Here is an 18,154-nt window from a genome sequence, read left to right as displayed (position 1 = left end):
TTGTATGGGTCTAACTGAGCCTTCTATACAACCTTGTGATATTAAAGATGGCAAACCAGACATATTTATGCCAGTAATATATATTTTTTAAATTTATGATGGTGATTAGACTAAAAGACGTTAATCAAACCTGTGTCTGTACTACACAGTTATAACTAAAGTCCCTGCTGCCTGGGCCTACCTTAGGTCTTACAATTAGTCCCTAAAATCTTGGTTTGAGCTGCCACGAGATACTGTAGGCTCTCTCAAATAGGAAGATCCTAATTTTACTTTTATCAAGAGACCTGGTGGTTCTGCAGCTTCCTGGGACACCAGTTGTTCATGTGCTTTCTCATTAAATGCTTCTCATTAAAAGACTAGAAGCTCTAAAAAGGTAGAACTTTGAGAAATGGGAATATAAATATATACTGTGAAAGGATGGATTGCAAAGAGGTTTTGGATTTCTTCCTTGGGATTATTTTTTCTTTAGAAAAATCATCTGGATTTGAAGCCGGGAGTGACTTTTTTCGGGGATGGTGCATAACCGTCTCATGCAATTTATGATGGTGAATTATAATGCTGCCTTGCTAGAAAAGAAATAAGCATTTTTTCATACCTTGTACTTACGGTGTAATTAGTTAATGCAGGTGTTACCTGATGATATTTCTTTTTTTTTAAAAAAAAGGTATAACAAACTAATAAGTGTGCAGAACACATGTAAATAATCTCTGCCAATAACATCCTCCATAATCTGCAGCCTCAGAGCAGCCATGGCTGAGTGCTGCTACTTCCTCTCCTGAGGGTTTGACAACAAAGGACACAATCTCTGCCGTGTGCAGTCTGATGGCTTTTCTGGCAGTGTTTCCTGGAAAGCTCCAATTCTGGAGTGAGAGCAGCCTCCTTCTAAACCAGCTATTACAGTTTTTAACCCTTAAAGTCAGTGCTGTGCTGCAGATGTTTATCAGACCCCGAGAGGTCTCTTTATTTCTGTAGATGTCAGTCACTTCACCCAGAACCAGCTTTGAATCCTAACCAAACTTGCACAATCATACCTGAAAGTAATGTCAAATAAATGTGGTTCCAGAGGCCACTATTGGCTACTGCTTTGAATCAGTCACCAGTTTAACTCTGAACGAAAAACAAAAGGACAAAAAATAACCCAAAATAAGCTTTATTGCAAGAAAAGTGTTGTCTTAATGATACAAATGTTCAAGAGAAAGCTTTTTTTCTTAAGACATCTCTTTTCAAAATCCCCAAACTCAACAAAAGAGAAGAAAAATCACTGAGTTTAACTTCGTATAGTCTTTGGTCAGCACCTACATGCAACTGCAGAATCCTGGATGTGCTTTGGCTATTTTCACATGTGAGATTCTGTTGCATGGCCAGTTACAGGCACCAGTTGTCACAGAAAGCACCATTGAGACATACACTTAACACATGACAGTACAAAACGTAAAAAGAAAAAAAAAAATAAATCACTAAGGTAAACTAAAACTCAAGTCATTGTACAATCATCTTTCTTACAGAACAAGCTATGATAAAATGAGGCGTGTACAACTACAGCATTAATGAGATTTCTAACAAATGAACTTCAAAAACATAACTTCCAAAATTAAGTTTGCAGGTGTGGCAGTCCTGACACAGCACTCAGGGCTCAGGAAATGCACCCTGGTTTCAGCCAGCACCAAACAGTGAAACGTTCCCTTCTGAGAGACATTTCCTTCAGCTGCCTGCAGGAATTAATTAATGCCAGTTTGTGGAGCACCCTTTCTGAGCATGAGGTGTGGCTGCCCGTGTTGGCTCGAGAGGTCACTGAGGGAAGGGCAGCACAGTTTGGTTCTGCACTTCCCAGGGGATTAAAAACAGTCCAGGTATTTTGCTACAGGGCTTGTGCCTCCTCCACTGTTTGCTGTGGGGGATTCAGAACACAATCCCACCGAGCTGCTGTGAAATATGCTCTCTGCAGAGACTGACACTGTGATACTTGTCCTCTATGATTTTTTTCCCCCTTTTTTTTTTTCTTTTTCTTCCTTAGTTCTCATTTGCAAGAACACTTCAGAATATCCTGTGAACAGTTTACAATATCCCTCTTCAGGATATCCTGCTACAGTGATCTTTCAGCTCTGATATATTTTAGAATTGCTTATATACTGTTTGGATGCTGTTCCAAGTAGAAAACCCCTTTCAAATCCACTTCCTTTTTCCTTGATTAAGAAAGTACCTCTAAAATGTTATAGCTCAAATTTATAAAATGAAAAAAAAAAAAAACCAACTAAGTTTCCCTTTTTGTTTACATAATTTGTTATTTTCTCCATATATTACTGCATTAAAAATAAATAAACTTCTATAATTTTTTTCATTAGGAACTATAGCAAAATACCCAAAGTGTTACAGACTGCTGACAGGAAAAAAAAAAAAAAGCTCACATTTTTGTGCCATTTAGTGCCATACGATGACTTCTTGAACTTTAGCTTTCTTAATACACTTTAAATCAAGGTTATATAAAAGATACAGTAAACACGATCTGCCCTCATAATAGAAGTTTTGGCAGCGGCAGAGTTTCAAGTCACCCTCCTCAAAGGGCGGCTCTGCAGTCCTGGCAGGATGGAAAAGGAAGGGCTCTTCCCCTGTGCCTTCCTCCCCCCAAAACACACTTCTCCAAAGCCGGCTCTCTTTGAGAAGCAGCCGTTGTGGGGCGCGCAGACAGAACAGAGGTGCCTGAAGAGCGGCAGCGGGGCTAACGGAGGCGCACCCACAGCCTCACCCTGAGGGGCTCCCCGGGGCCGTGCCCGTCCTCGGGGCCGTGCCCGTCCTCAGGGCCGCTCGGCAGCCGCTCGGCGGGCACGGGCAGGCCGGTGATCTCCAGGGCGTGCAGGCCGGGCGCTGCCCTGCCCCTGACGGCGTGCAGGCGGCCGGAGCCGGCGCTCAGCACCATGCGGAAAGCTCCGCGCCCGCCGCCCCGGGAGATGGCGTAGCGGGCCCGGCGGCGCCTGAGGGCCGGCAGCAGCTGCAGGATGGGCTCCCGGCCCAGCCGGGACAGCGCCACGCTCACCCGCAGGGGACTCGCCGTGTCCAGGCTGCCCCAGCTCACCTAGAGGAGAGAAGAGTGGTTAGAGATGGAGAGAGGAATAATTAGGATCATTGACGGCTTCTGCCCCGGTTTCGTACATCGCGCTCTGTAAATCCCACAGGCCTCAAACAGGCCTTGCAGCAATAATGAACAGGAGGCTCTGACTTCAGATTATTTTGAGAACCTGTTTAACTTCATGCTTGCAAAGAGGCCATGTAGGGAAGTGTAATGAACAAGTGTTTGAGATCACTTAAAAAAATCATCAGGATATCGCAAAAGCCAGATTTCATTTTCCAGGCTGAGGGCTAATGAGGATTTCTCAGACCACGGTGCAGCCTGGGAAGGAGGAGAGGGGAATGCACCACCACAAAGGGAAACCTCTGCTTACTGTATTTACACACAAGAGACACAGTTCTTATGTTCTTATGACCAACGGAGACTACAGAGAAATGGATTTCACAACACTGCATGGAAATTCCCTGAAACCTCTGAAAATTCCATACTGTACCAGTATGTAAAACAACTAAAAAAGGATAGTGAAAATAAGGAAAATTTTTGGAAGAAGCAAGTAATGCGGTGTTTTAAATACCTGAACCCCATAGATGATGATAGTGATTAGAAAATGCTTTTTTTCACATCATTTATGGATGTCACTTTTACTGCCCAGCAAGTTCTAGAAACTGACAAGGTCAATGGTATTTAATAAGTGTAATAACAAGATATAACAATTACAAACTAGATATCCTGTAACTTACCCTTTTAAGCCCACTAAATGCAGCCAGAAAAAAAATTAAATCTGAAGTGCAATTCTCTAAAAACTGCATAAATTCTGTAAATATTGGACTTCCATCATCTAGGTCTAATCATGCACCCCTATGAGCAACTATGGAAAAGACACCAAGACTAAAATATCTTCTGCAAAGAGATCTGTTTAGCTATCTCAGACGACAGATGCTGGCCAGCCTCCTCTTGGCAGCAGAACATACTGAAGACATGTCCATCTTCCCAGTAATTAAAGGAGACTTATTCTCCTGAATGTACTCTGAGGAACTAGACCATATCTGACACTACAAAGGAATCTTTGCAAGCTTTAAAAACCTCATCCTTTCACAGCTGTTGATGTGTTTATTGTCAAATTATTACTGCTAGCAGGACCTAGGTGAGGCAGGGGGAGAAAAGATATTTTCACCATTGAATGTGGCCTGTTTAAAAGATTCCTTCTATTTACTACTGGTGTCATTGCTCTGACAACACCTCGAAAAACATAACAGTGTTTTTTTATCCTGGTACGTACATTGTTAGCACTTCTCTTCTTCCTGCTGTCTTTTTTGGAGTAGCCATTGATTTTGCACTCATAACACACTTCAGGGGACAAAGCATTCTCTTCATCAGCATCTCCATCCAGTGGCAGGTACTGGCCTCTGTTAAATCCCACCCCTGAGACACAGTGTCTGTGGAATGAAAACATGTGTTTCAGTTATTCCTTTATGAACTGTCCCTGCTAAACAGAGTGTGTGAAATCTGTGCCACAGTTTCTGTATCCCCTTCCTTGCCCTTCCCTCAGCAGGAGGGCTATGCAGTAATTTCCTTCACACTAGAGTGGCTTACTGAGGGAAATGCAAACTCTGGATGAAGGCTTTAAGCCTGATCTAATTTTAATTGACAATTCTACAGAGAAACCAAACAAAGCCAGCCTGCCCTGAAGTTTGGGGACTACAGAATTTACCCACTGTTCTGTACCAGACCAATGTTAATTTGTGTTTAATGTTCCGGACTGATCAGTGATTCTTAAACCCCTTAATTATCTCAGTACACATGGTACCTATCCCTATGCATTACCAATCCCCACTGAGCAGGTCTGTGAAGGAGTTCATGTGCTACTGGGGGAGAAAGCAGAACTCTAATTAGTTAATTTTAATTAATTAACTAATTTTAAATATAACATATAAATAACATTGTTTATATGCTACATTGAAAATTAATGTCATCTTGCACGTACAGACTTTTAAATTTTTTTTTAGTTTCTGGATATTTTGTGCACAACTAGACAGGACTTGGTAGCTTCTCCTTCGTTTGTACCTCTGCACCTTCTGGATGTGGAGAAACACGTGAAGAAACTCACCCTTGTCCAACTCTGTAGTAGCCAGGTGGGCAGCCACAGAGATAACCACCCTCAGTGTTGGAGCAACCATAACTGCAGGGGTTCTTGGCAGAAGAGCACTCGTTCACATCGTGGCAGGCATGGGAGAACTGGTCGTAGGAGAACCCGGATGGGCAGACACACCTGTAACTCCCCAGGGTGTTGTGGCAAGAAGCAGAGCCACACGTGTGAGGATTGGAGCATTCGTTTTCATCTGGGAAGCAAACACAAAAATATGGGTGTTTTCTAGCCTGAGAGACAACGGGTCAGCATGATGCAGCTAACAAATGAGAACATCTTCAAGTCCCAGGGCTCTGCTACATCCTTGACCTCATCATCCCACAGAGACTTGGTTTCTGAAAGAGGAGTATCATCTTCACTTGTGGGTGTTAAGATACAGAGAAGATGACACCTCCAGTCGCTGTGCTTGATAAACAAACCAACAAACAAACAAAAAACCAAAACCAAGCAAAAAAAACCAAAAAACAAGAAGGTTGTGATACGGAAAGTCATGTTTTGGTAGTTGGTATAATTTCTCTAACCAAGGCATTTCTCTAAAATCTGTAGGTTTTCCTCACCAAGTTTTTCTCACCACAGTTTTCCTCACGAAAACCACTAAAGAATACTTTGCCATTCTTGCCTGCAGTCACTTGGAGGGAGATTCTTTCGAGGACTATAATTTACAGAACCTTAGCTGGTTTGGGGTTTTGTGAGAGCTGTTCATTGTGTGGTCTGTCACTCTCGCCCCAGTCCTTTGCTTCCTTTGCTGAAGAGCAGTATTAAGTCAGGAGTGATCATGGTGATTGGGACTTCAGAAAAACTGGCTCGTGTGCTACTTATTGCTAAAATGGGTAAAATAAACTAATTTTAATGTACAGAATCAAGACAGTGAATTCAGCCTAAATGAAATGTATGGCAGTGCTCACAGTCATGCTCTGATTATGATACTGTTGACAGAAAACCATGAAAGAACCTGAAAAGGTAAATATTTTGTATTGGTCTTTTTGAACAGTACTACACAACATGGCTTCTGTACATCCTGGCTTTTATTAAAAAAAGAAAATCCCAGATTTCATTTAGTACGTGATACAGCTTAGTTCATGAACCACAGAAAATAAGTGATGGATTGAATGAGTTAAATCTAAACAGAACTCCTGAGCTTCCTAATTAGTCCCATTCCCTGCACAAAGAACTAATGTTGACATTAAGACTTTATTTTGGAAGTAGGAAATCCTTAATGGTTTTGTTGATTTTTTCCTCACCATTTGCTTTAGATACCATTCTGTTGAATTCTTAAATTGCTAATTTTTTTAATGCTATTTTTTTGGTTTTTTTAATGACAGGTATGGTTTTTTAATCCTTTTTTTCCTCAGCAGAAGTATTTACATTGATACTTTCACGAATTCAATGAACATTGAATGATGGGGATTTTTCACACAAGAAACAGGTCAGAATTTAGACCTTTCCAGGAAAGCTAATTGTCACAGTGAGTTTCAAAAGGCTGAGTGTGTTTTCTTGCTACCTCCTGTCACTGATTTACACTGGGAGTAGTAAGCGTATGGGAGGAGTGGGAGACAGATGAAAAGGTATTTGTTTGCACACCCTTTGCTCTGTCCCTATAAGCACTGTGAGACATTTCCTGTTTAAATGCATGCTGTGCTGTTTGTTTCCTTACCAACACACTGATTCCACTGGTAGTGCTGGATAAATCCTTGTGGGCACCCACATCTGTATCCACCCAGGATGTTCTGACAGCCGTGCTGGCACCTATGGTTTCCATCACATTCATCCACATCTGTTCAGGAGGGAAGCAGAGCATGACACAGGATTACACCCACTGCTGAACACTGGTGGATCAGAAGTTTGTCAAGACCCAGCTCTGGCAGCCCCAGAAGCCAAATCTGCGCTGGGCTGAGCCCCAGCCTGGGCACCACGGCAGGGGGGATTCTGCCCCTCTGCCCCCCAGGTGAGACCCCACCTGCAGAGCTGCCCCAGCCCTGGGCCAGCACAGCAAGGAGCTGGAGGTGCTGGAGCCAGGGCAGAGGAGGCTCCAGGATGAGCAGAGGATGGAGCAGCTCTGCTGGGAGGAAAGGCTGGCACAGCTGGGAATGTTCACCTGCACAGGAGAAGCTTTGGGCTGAGCTCAGGGTGGCCTTGCAGGTACCATGGAGAGAGACAATTGCCCAGGGCTGGAGGGACAGCACACAGGGAATGGCTCCCAGTGCCAGAGGGCAGGGCTGGATGGGATCTTGGGAATCGGGAATTGTTCCCTGGCAGGGTGGGCAGGGCTGGCACAGGGTGCCCAGAGCAGCTGTGGCTGCCCCTGGATCCCTGGCAGTGCCCAAGGCCAGGCTGGACCTTGGGGCTGGAGCAGCCTGGGACAGTGGAAGTGTCCCTGCCATGGCAGGGATGGCACTGGATGGGCTTTGGGATCCTGTCCAATCCAAGCCATTTTGTGGTTCTATGACTTATGACAGAGGAACAGTGATGTCAGATAGAAGGACCAGGCAGGTTGTTGTTCCAGAAAGCCCTGAAGTCAACTAATGTTTAGTTCTTTCCATCAATAATCTGATATGAGCTCTTGAGCCTTTTCAGTACTCAAATTTGGAGAATAAACACTATTCCTGGTAATCCCGCATGTTGTTGCTTTAGTATAATGGTTATAATTTGAGGGTTTTTGTAATATCAGTTTTAAACCAACCACTTAGGGATAAACTTTCCTGAAACATATTGTAGTGTTTGAATGCCAAATTTTGATGTCTTTGCAATTGAAAATAAAAAGCCACATAAAAAGTCTCCGAGACAAGTGTTAATAAAAGGAGACAGCCACAACCATCCCACTCTCCAAATTCTAAAAACTCAGACATTTGTAATTGTATCTGCTATAGGAAGTAAGTAGATTGTAAGCAACCTAATTTTTAAGGTATAGTATGCAAGTCTAGTAGAAAATAAAAACATATTTCTTTGTTTATAGGCATACCAGGACATATGCACTTTATGAGAACAAAGTAAACTGACAGGAGATAAATCTTAGTAAAACTTCTAGCTGCATATATTCTGGAGTGCTGTTCTAGAAATAACCTCTAAATATCAATTTCTGTTTTAAATGCTCTGTCAGAGCTGTTGGTATTTTGAGAGGTCATAAATTTCCTCATGTATGCACTTGGATTTTTAATTCTCAGCAGCCAGGTGGCCTTGTACTGCCTTTTATTTTCTTCTTTGCTCAATAGCTGAGGCCCACTGAGAAGTCTGGAGCTCTCAAATATAGATTTCCTGACTGAGGCTTCCCCTTGGGCCAACAGGGAGAGATAAAGCTAATCAATAGAACCTGCATTGTAACTGTAATAATTATCTATCTGAAGGCAGTGAATTGGCCTTCTCAATACGTAACTCTGTGGTAAGAGAATTAAGTACAGAATTTAGAATCTAATCTTATCCACCCTCAGGTGGACAATTAAAATTAGCCAAAATGAAAATTGTAGAGATTCTGTTTAGACACATGAAGACATAAATGTAAAAAAGCCCCACAACTACTAGACTTAGATGCATAAACCTGTGTCAAATTGAAATGGCAGTCTGAAAACAACTGTTGAAGAGTTCAACTAGACAGCCACCTTTCTATCCCAATTTCTGTAAAAATTACTCAATGCAATATGATGTTCTTGCATATGCTTTTGTTATACTTACAATTAGTCTAGTACTTTCCAATCTCTTTTTGTAGTTACTTTTACTGTGGCTGGTACTCTTGTTTTCTCTACCTTTAACATCAAATTATTCACTAGAAACTGAAGTAAGGATTCACACCATTAAAAAATCTGACTGTTCCTAATTACCTTCACAGTTTAATCCAGTAGAATCCAGAGAAAATCCCCTTTGACATTCACAGGTAAAACTTCCAGGAGTGTTTTGGCAAATTCCTTTTGATCCACACAACGATGGATGAGAACCACATTCATTATTATCTTCAAAATACAGAGGAGAGAAGGTTGGTTTACCTTGTGGCATGATGTTAGACACGTTCATATAACATAAAAAAAAAAATCCACAGAGGTACAACATTTTATTTTGTAGCTTTTCATTTTTAAATGAGAGATGAACTGGAGGCTCATGCAGAGCAAGGAGTAATCAATAAATTGGAAGTGCTAATGGTAGTTCAGTTGTGATAAGAGTGTGGAAGAGCAGGCATGTAATTGTTGATATTGGAAAAATGCTGCCCTTCTGTGTTAGCTGAACTAAAACAGTTTCAGTTGGCAAGATTTATACTTATGCTTAAGATCTAAAGACATCTGTATCTACTAAAAAAAGAAAATGCAGTCTGGTTTTGGTTAACTACATTTTAAATGAGATTTTAATAATTCACCCTTTTGTCTCCATGTGGTTATACTTAGAACATAATAACATGTATTAAATATGTACAACTCTTTACTAACCAAAAAAATAGAAATAGTGGACAGACTGGATAGACTCTTTTTTCTTTAGCTGTAATTGCTGCTTTTCAAATCTGTTTTCTGCCCTCTTGATACTACTGCTCTGCATAAAGAGCACAAGAGATAGTTGAGAATGTTGTTCTTACAGAAAAGCTTATGAAAGAAAACCAATGTTTTCCTTACCAATACAAGCTGTGTGATGTTGTGTAAAACCAGGCGGACATTTGCATGTGAAGCCTCCAAGGGTGTTGACACAGAGAAACTGACAATTGTGTTGTTTGGTTTGACATTCATCAAGATCTGAAAGTAAGAGATGTTGTTTAAAAAAAGTCAAAGAGGCACATTTAATCAATTTGATTTAAAATGCCACACTTCTAAACCAATTCCCTTTAAGTTGTAACCATTAAAAGTTACTGTGTATAACTTTCCTACCTTTACATGTCTTTCCATCTTCCTGAAGGACATAGCCCCGGGGACATGAGCACTGATAGCTCCCTTCTGAGTTCTTGCAGATAAAATTGCATGGTCTGGGCGACTGGGAGCACTCATCAAGATCTGATGAGAGGAAAATATTAAGTTATCTTTTGTCTTCATCTCTCTGGCAGAAAGATGTTTGTTACACAGCCCAACATTTTAGAGAAGCATGCTCATAGAAGAAAGCCCTCCCGTTCACATTTGTTCAGGGTTCCTAATCCTTTCTCTACAAATGTGTTGCTGTAGTTTCTATGGGGTTGCCACTACCATGACAAACTATTTTGAAGGAGTAATACAGTGGAGTGACAATGGCATTGGTATTTTCATCTAAGCAACAAATGCCTACTTTTTGGTATACTATGGTATACTGGTACCTGAAAACCAACAAAATTGGAAAAAATGCAGACCGTGAAGTAATGAGCTGGTTTGTCACTTAAAGTGGTTACACAGCTTTAACAAACTTCAGTGATGATTCTACTGCATGAATACTGCCAGCAGAGCTTGTTTCTCATTTTCCCCAAATGAAATACAAAGTCAGAAATGCATATTAGGAAAAGAAATGAAGGACATGAGATAAAAGAGTTAAAAGAATGGTTTGTAAAACATTTGTAAACAAGAGTTTACAAAGGTTGGTACATCACTGTGTAACAACTAAATAATAACTGATGATTACTTTGACTGATGATTAATTAAGGAATCTTACCATTACAAGAGGTGCCAGGTATGTCAGTGGTATAGCCAGCTTTGCAAAAACACCGGAAGGAGCCCATGGTGTTAATGCACTGCCCATTCCTGCACAGGTTTGGCAGGACCTTACACTCATCAATATCTGTATAGAAATTATTAAATATATGTCATCATATATATTAAATATGTCATATCTCAGTTTTAAATTTTACTTTTTTCTTCTGTTCCATTTTTGCAAAGTTCCTTGTCATCATCATGCTTCTGACAGGCACTTTCTCCCTCTTTAAAAATGGATCTGAATCCAAAGCCAAATATCTTTCAAATTTCATTACTGTTCTTTGCACTAACACCCTCCTGCTGTTTCTCTGGGTACTCAGATTCCAGTTTTGCTAACTCCAAATACAAACCCTATACAATAGAATTTTCTTACAACCACTTCCATGTCAAAAATTATCACCAACATTAAGAAATACACATTAGCTTCTGCTTTCTGTGTGGAAATAGTGCCTGCAAAGCATTGTGAGATTGTTGTTAAATCAGATGGCTGCTGACCTTGCCATGTGTCCAGCTTTTCAACAATACAAAAACTTTGAGATAATTTCTAGCTTTTAGTTACTGATTGGTACTTCCAACCAGATCCTAATTCTGAAAATTCTGCACAGTTAATCTGTTTGCAGCTACTGTCAAATGTGTTTTTAATTTCTGGTCTCTCGGCATTATTTGAAAAACCAAACTCTGTTTAACAGGAAATTCTCCGAAAGAACTTCAAAGAGAACTCTGCATTTTCTTAAGCATGCGAGCATATTCTTTTCCCCTTCTCTGCCTCTTTTCATCCCTGCAAATACCTCTTCCATCTGTGGTGTAGCCGGGCCCATGTGGACAGAGTTTCTTGTAGTGGGTGGTTCCGGGGAGGGGGCAGAGCCTGCACTGGTTCCCCCAGCCCCGGCCCCCGTCACAGCAGCACTCGGACCTGGTGACAAGGCTCTGGCTGCTCGAAGCCATCTGGCACATGGTCTGCAGAACTTCAGCAAAGCAAAACCCCCGGCGATTATCTGTGAGGAAGAAGGAGAGAGGCTGGGATAGAGGAGGAGATAAAGATCTGCTCCATCAGGCATCTGGTGTATTATTCTGGCTCTCTGTCAATACATGTAAGCAGCAGAAGGTTATTAGCAACCATGAAATCTATCTTGATTTAGCCTGTCAGAATTGCTCTGTGCTCTGCTAATATGCTGCCATTCCAAATATATCCAAGACATCCCTAATGTTCAGTATCTGCATGAGCTGGGTAAGAGTTTTGCTTGTAGGGAAGTTGTGCCCTTGGCAGTAAAATAGGCTGTGGGCAAAACTGAGCTTCCACTTCAGTTGCCTATGCTGTGTTTGCATTTGAATGATTTACTTGAAGTGGGGTTAGAAGTTTGTTTTACTGGCCAAAATAACACATTTGATCATCTGTAATTATCCTGGTGTGGTTTAAATAAAAAAATCCTTACAACTTAGTAGTGTATATGCAGCTCAGTACTTTCTCAGTGGTACTCCTAGATCTTGTTGAGGAAAAAAAAAAGAATTGTGTGGCCTTATTGTTGGTATGCCTCTGTCTAATTCTATTTTAATCTTAAATGTTTTGGTTAATGCCTATCACTTTGAAGTCATGGAGCTCCTACAGGTTTCCTTCAAACAGGGAGCTGAGAGGACAAATCCCAGTTTCCAGTGCTAACAGAAACTCCAAATCTTGCAGAGATTGTATCTCCTGTAGAGGGTATGTCACCTGTCTTATTTAATGGTTAGAATGGAGACACTGTCAATTACTGATATGAGAATGCTTATGTTTTTAAATGAAATATTTTCGGTTTTTTTCCTCTCAAAGATAGTAGTGATCCTTCAGAATGTATACATTTATCAATACTCAGCTGACCTTCACTTTTATAAATTAGAAGAATATGCACATTTCTTTCAAGAATTAGGCAAAAGGAAAATGGCTTTAGGAAAGACTTAATCTGTCCACTTGGTAACTTCACTGTTTACATCAAATAAAGCTGTCCTCACTGAAAATGTCAGTTCTGAGAAACAAAATATTTGCTGTAGTACTTTGCAAGACTCTGCAGATTTTTGTTCTCCTGGACAGAGATATTGTGCAGGCCTTTAGGGACATTATGACCTGAAGAACACATAAATGCTTTGTCCCCAGTTTGAGATGTGGAATGAATTTTAATGTGAGTGGAATATAAAGGTTTGCATAATGTATTTAGAACAATGTAATCTGTGATTTAACACTTGCACTATAATTCAGAACAAATTCTGTGTTTCTGCCAGATCCATTTTCCATTGTAATTTCTAACCAAGGAAACCTGAAAGGAAAAGCAGCAAAAAGCAAAGCCCTTCCCAAGGCAGAAAATAATAAAAAAAATTACATATTAAATATAGGAAAGCAATAATGACCTCCAAACAGGGTATTTCCTTGGCATTAATGACTGGCTGGGGTCAACAGACTGCAGTTTTCCCTTCCCATCTGGTTCTAATCCTTAGGAAATACTCTGCACTTCAATGTTATTGCTTAGCCATTAAGTCAGCACACTCCTCATGACAATTTACAGGGAGCTGGTTTTATATCAATGGCATCAGATAATTATGCTTTTTTCATGCAAGAAACTATTAAATACACCCTTTCAGTACAGTACCCTTGAACACTGGTCAAGAAATGTAAGTTTTTGCAGTTCCGTTTGACTCTGAAAAAGGGAATGAGGAATTTTGTACTGCATATGACAAATATGAATATATTAAAAAAAGAAAACATAGGCTGATGAACAAAAACCCTTCATCAGCATTTATCTTGCAGGCCTGACTCAAAAAAACCCCTAAACTTGGAATTTTCTACTAAAATAATAATATTTTACATCTGAATTAAAGGTACAGAAAATTCTATATATGTATGTGTATATATATATATATGTAGATGCCTCGTTGCCATGTGGTGCTTAGTATCATGTTCTGAATAAACCAAACACTCAACTTTATTCTGCATCCATTTTTGTATTATCTCAGGGTGACTAAATTCTCCTTCTTTAAAAATCCCTGTATTTTGCCTACATTTTTGTCCTGTGGAATTAAGACACTTCTATGCGTTGCCTGATTGCTACAAGCTGTTCATTCCTATCACTATTTAATAAAATTTAATACTGTTATTTAATATTGTATCATTATTTAATTAAGAAGTTATTATTTAATTTCTGTAGATATGACAGCTGTTAGGTACTCAGAAGTGCAAATTTCCCTCTGCATTTACTCTCTAATGTGAGATGACATGTGTACAACACAGACATTTACCAAGGCACTCAGTGCCTGATGCACTTGACAGGAATCCTTCGTTGCATTCACATCTGTAGCTCCCAACAACATTCACACAACGACCATTTTCACAGACACCTGGCCTCGAGCGGCACTCGTTTTCATCTGTACAAAAAACATAAAACCATTAATAAAAATTATAAAAATAACAGCAACAGAAAAGAGAAATGAGAAAAAAACCCAAACAACAACAACCACAATTATTCATTACAAGAAAATTAATCAGACTCTCTAAAATACATTAAATATCCCATGTAATATTTGAAAAATATTTTCAAGACATGGAAAAGTTAACTGATTAATCCTTGAAAGAAGTTTCCAAGGAATGTTATCCTATTCCATTCCTTCTGTACTTCATCCCAGAACAAAAGCTTTAATGCTTCACAGCTTATAACAAGAAGCAGAAAACACAGCAGAGCAAGTTCCAGTCACAACATGTACATGTTAAGTAATATTTAAATAAAACTGGAATACATGCATGATTTGAGTGATAAATCCTCACTCTATAACCATCAAGAATCTCTGAGTACATTTGATCTCTCCCGCAGTAAGTCATATTTCAGTCCACACATAATTTTCTTGAAAGTTTACAGTCTTCCTGTATTTTCTTCCATAGCTAATGGCACACATACTGCAAGCTATTACACAAATTTTCAGATGCTTAAAATGCTCAGAATTTAGATGCTTTAGATGCTCAGGAAAACCTCAGGTTCTTTAAAGGCAGAATTACATGTCAAAAAAAAGGACAAAATTCTTATTAATACGGATTATTTTCTCTACAATAAAAAAAAATCATAAAGATCTCTACAGGAGAGTAGTCATTCTCTTGCTGAAGGAACATTGCTGTTAAATACTTCCATATAAAACATTCACTAAGATGGGCATTTAATTTTTTCTTCCCCCCCTAGAGAATTTTGGAATGGTTCTGAGTTTTTGTCTATAAACCAGAAGAAAGTACAATTTGTTAAAATATAGCTATGTCTTCCCCTCAACTAATTGAGTAAATGATGGAGGAAAGGTGTTTGTTTACTTCCAGGATGGAGAATTGTTTTGAACTATGGCAGTTTCCATATCTTTTGGGTTTTTATCACATTTATAAGTAGTTTCTGGATCTTAAGAATCTTAATTCTTTTAAAAAGTGATACATTATTTATACTAATGCTAAAGAAAATGTAACTTTTTATTTAAGAAAATCTTACTTCCTACCCATAAATCGAGGTCTCATTTGTTTGGAAAATTAAGTTTTTTAGATGTTACAACTGTCTGAAACACTTCTACATTTAGTTGTTGAGCAATGGAGCTTTTATTCTGAAATCCTTATTATTCAGTCAGAACTCACACTGAAATAAAATAGAAAGTTTAAGATGCTGGGTATCATTAAATATCTTAAGTGTACTCCATGAATTGTTATTTTCTGATTTAATATATATACATAAATATACAAAAAAAAATTTTAATCTGTTTGCTTGTGTACATTCCATTAGATGCCTTCTTCCCTTTCTAAGCTTTACCTGTGCATCCTTCTCCATCAGGTCTCTGGGTCATCCCAGGAGGACAAATGCACACGAAGGTACCAATCAGATTTTTGCAAATCATGCCTCTGGATTCACAGTCATGGAGACCTTCAGCACACTCATCTAGATCTGGAAAAAAATATATATATTTTGTGTTTGAACTTTCTTCCAGCAGCTTCAGCTCCTGAAGATAACTTCAAGAGGAAGGACGTACAGGCTTCCCTAAGTACAAGCACTGAAGGAAAAGTCCAAAATCTATGATTATTTGTAGTTATCTTGATCTCCATGAGTGGTATCATCTCGTCAGGTTAAAGATAAATTTCACCATTATGACACTCTTGGCATTGCAGTCCCCATCAAAGGTTACATTTGATGACAGAAACACTAAATAGTGGTTTTTCTGAGCTCTGAAAGAGCAGATCATCACCTGCTGGGCTGTTTGCTACCTTCCACTGAGAGGATGAATCCAAGATGCACAGAAATATTTGGATTATGTGTTGGTGATGGAAGGTGGGGAGAAGTTTATACATCAGTCATTACCTTTGCACATCTTTTGGTCTTCCCTTAGTTCATATCCCACTGGGCAGGTGCACTCATAGGAACCATAGGTGTTGATACAACGAAAAGCACACAGCAAAGGGTTCTGAGCACACTCATTGATATCTGAACAGAGAGAAACAAAACTGTCATTCTCTACTAAGTTTCAAAACAATCACTAAGAAGGTTTTATTCCACCTATGCTTCTCTTTTCAGCTAAAATTATCAGAAAGGCAGTAATTCAAATCATCAGCGTTTGAGTGACTAGAAGAAGTTGAACAATGCTCTGCTTAAGAATAATGGCATAGTATATATATAGAACTACTTGAGCTTAGTATGGCGAGTAAGGGCAGGCGTATTTCAGATTTTTATTATACGCTCATATTTAATGTACTTTTGTGTGATGAGAAATGTCAGCTTCAGAAAGCAAACTAATTATGATTCATAAAATACAACGTTTGTGAGAATGCCCCACATGGGGCAATCCCACTGAGTGTGGGAACTCCTGTGATAAACTAAAAGTTCTGCTGAAATCAATTCAAATTTCTTTTCCAATGACATATTTCACAACACAGAAACTTTCTTTTCCTCCAAGTTACTGCAGCATTAAATACATAGCTAATTAAGTAATTTGAATGCTGAGGACTGGAGGAAAGCCAAAGGAGAAAAGAAAATAATAAAGAGGACAGGTTACCTTCACAATTCATCATTGGGCCTGGCTCAAACCCTTCGTGACAGCTGCACTCAAAGCTGCCAACCACATTAGAGCACGTTCCGTTTCCACAGGGGTTGCCAATGGAACATTCATCTGTATCTGTACATAATGAATAAATGCAGAGTGAAGGGAACTGGGACAAGTTGTGTTTTAAATTCAAGAGTTCCAATTCCTACAACTGCACACACCTACGCAGTGCACTCCTGTGATATCCAAGTTGTATCCCATGGGGCACTCGCAGCGGAACGATCCATCAGTATTGATGCAGTGGCCACTGGAGCAAATTCCTGGGCTTTCAAGACATTCATTGACATCTAAAAAGCAGGAAGAGATTAACAACCACTCAGCTGATGCATTTCAAGTCTTAGAAAAGGCATGAAAAAAACCCCTAAGCACCCTAATATGTTTGTCTCGAGCCATGCACTTCACAAAATGTTCCCACATTTTACACGTCAGCCTCCTGTCACCAGCAGCTGTGAGGAATAAGTTATCACATGCTATAATATCCAAGTGTAGTTTTAAGTATTAATATTTACTTTTTCTATTCAGAAGAATGCGTACCTTCACGTGTATCATCAATTCCAGGAATAGTTCCATGTCCATATGGGCATAGGTCCTGAAAAGCAACTGCAGAGATACATTTTCTTTAAAAAATAGAGCAAGTGAGAGACAGAATCATGACAGATGGCTGAAGCCATCCAAAAAGGATACTAGTTCAGGTCTCTACACAAGAAATCAGTATTTCTCTTTGTCTGTGGCTTCTCCCATTTAATTTTATTCCTTTTGCTGACTTGAAAAGTCATTCTAGAAAAAGCCACTGAGAGCGAATGCCAGAAAGATCTCTCTTTCTAATGACCAAAAAGTACAACACCAATGTGCTCCTCCTTTTCCCACAGCAACAAATTTTAAATTTTAAATATGTACCTTCTTCTTCCTTTGGACAGAGCTCACAAGGATCACCCCATCCTTCTCCTGGCATTTTACTGCAGCAACACTTGGCCTTTGTGGTGTTGAAAGCCTTTGGCACTGAGCACTTCCCATTCTCAAAATTGGTGAAACAGAAGCTCTGACGAGTATCTAGGAGAAGAAAATACAGTTATGCAGAGCTAAAACCTTCTCCCAAGTTAGAAGATGACTGTCTGCCCTGAGAGAAATAACACAAGACCTGTATTTTTCATAGTTTTTAAAAAGCACTTAACAATCCTCATAGAGATATAAATTGGAAGGAGTTTCTACAGAGTATCTGTTATCTTTTGGACTGAGTTATTA

The 18,154-nt window shown here is 39.5% G+C and overlaps 1 protein-coding gene across 2 annotated transcripts in view; it reads right to left on the bottom strand.

Moving 5' to 3' along the window:
- Window positions 1-1,134: 1,134 nt before the first annotated feature.
- Window positions 1,135-18,154, bottom strand: part of FBN2 (fibrillin 2) — a 150,946-nt gene continuing 133,926 nt past the window's right edge. For both annotated transcript variants that reach the window (XM_088156922.1, XM_088156923.1), the window contains 16 exons: window positions 17,810-17,962; window positions 17,447-17,512; window positions 17,074-17,199; window positions 16,865-16,984; window positions 16,174-16,296; window positions 15,631-15,762; window positions 14,099-14,224; window positions 11,623-11,829; window positions 10,794-10,919; window positions 10,049-10,171; window positions 9,800-9,916; window positions 9,023-9,151; window positions 6,865-6,984; window positions 5,172-5,403; window positions 4,344-4,500; window positions 1,135-3,070 (listed from right to left, as the gene is read on the bottom strand). In XM_088156922.1, the coding sequence (XP_088013048.1) occupies window positions 2,717-3,070; window positions 4,344-4,500; window positions 5,172-5,403; window positions 6,865-6,984; window positions 9,023-9,151; window positions 9,800-9,916; window positions 10,049-10,171; window positions 10,794-10,919; window positions 11,623-11,829; window positions 14,099-14,224; window positions 15,631-15,762; window positions 16,174-16,296; window positions 16,865-16,984; window positions 17,074-17,199; window positions 17,447-17,512; window positions 17,810-17,962 (2,411 nt within the window). In that variant the 3' untranslated portion in view covers window positions 1,135-2,716. The remainder of the gene's footprint in view (window positions 3,071-4,343; window positions 4,501-5,171; window positions 5,404-6,864; window positions 6,985-9,022; window positions 9,152-9,799; window positions 9,917-10,048; window positions 10,172-10,793; window positions 10,920-11,622; window positions 11,830-14,098; window positions 14,225-15,630; window positions 15,763-16,173; window positions 16,297-16,864; window positions 16,985-17,073; window positions 17,200-17,446; window positions 17,513-17,809; window positions 17,963-18,154) is intronic.

This window comes from Sturnus vulgaris, chromosome Z, assembly GCF_052056855.1.
Source record: "Sturnus vulgaris isolate bStuVul1 chromosome Z, bStuVul1.hap1, whole genome shotgun sequence".
Classification (NCBI taxonomy): Eukaryota; Metazoa; Chordata; class Aves; order Passeriformes; family Sturnidae; genus Sturnus; species Sturnus vulgaris.
Note: the sequence above shows the minus strand (reverse complement) of the source record. Positions and strands in the feature narration are given on the sequence as shown.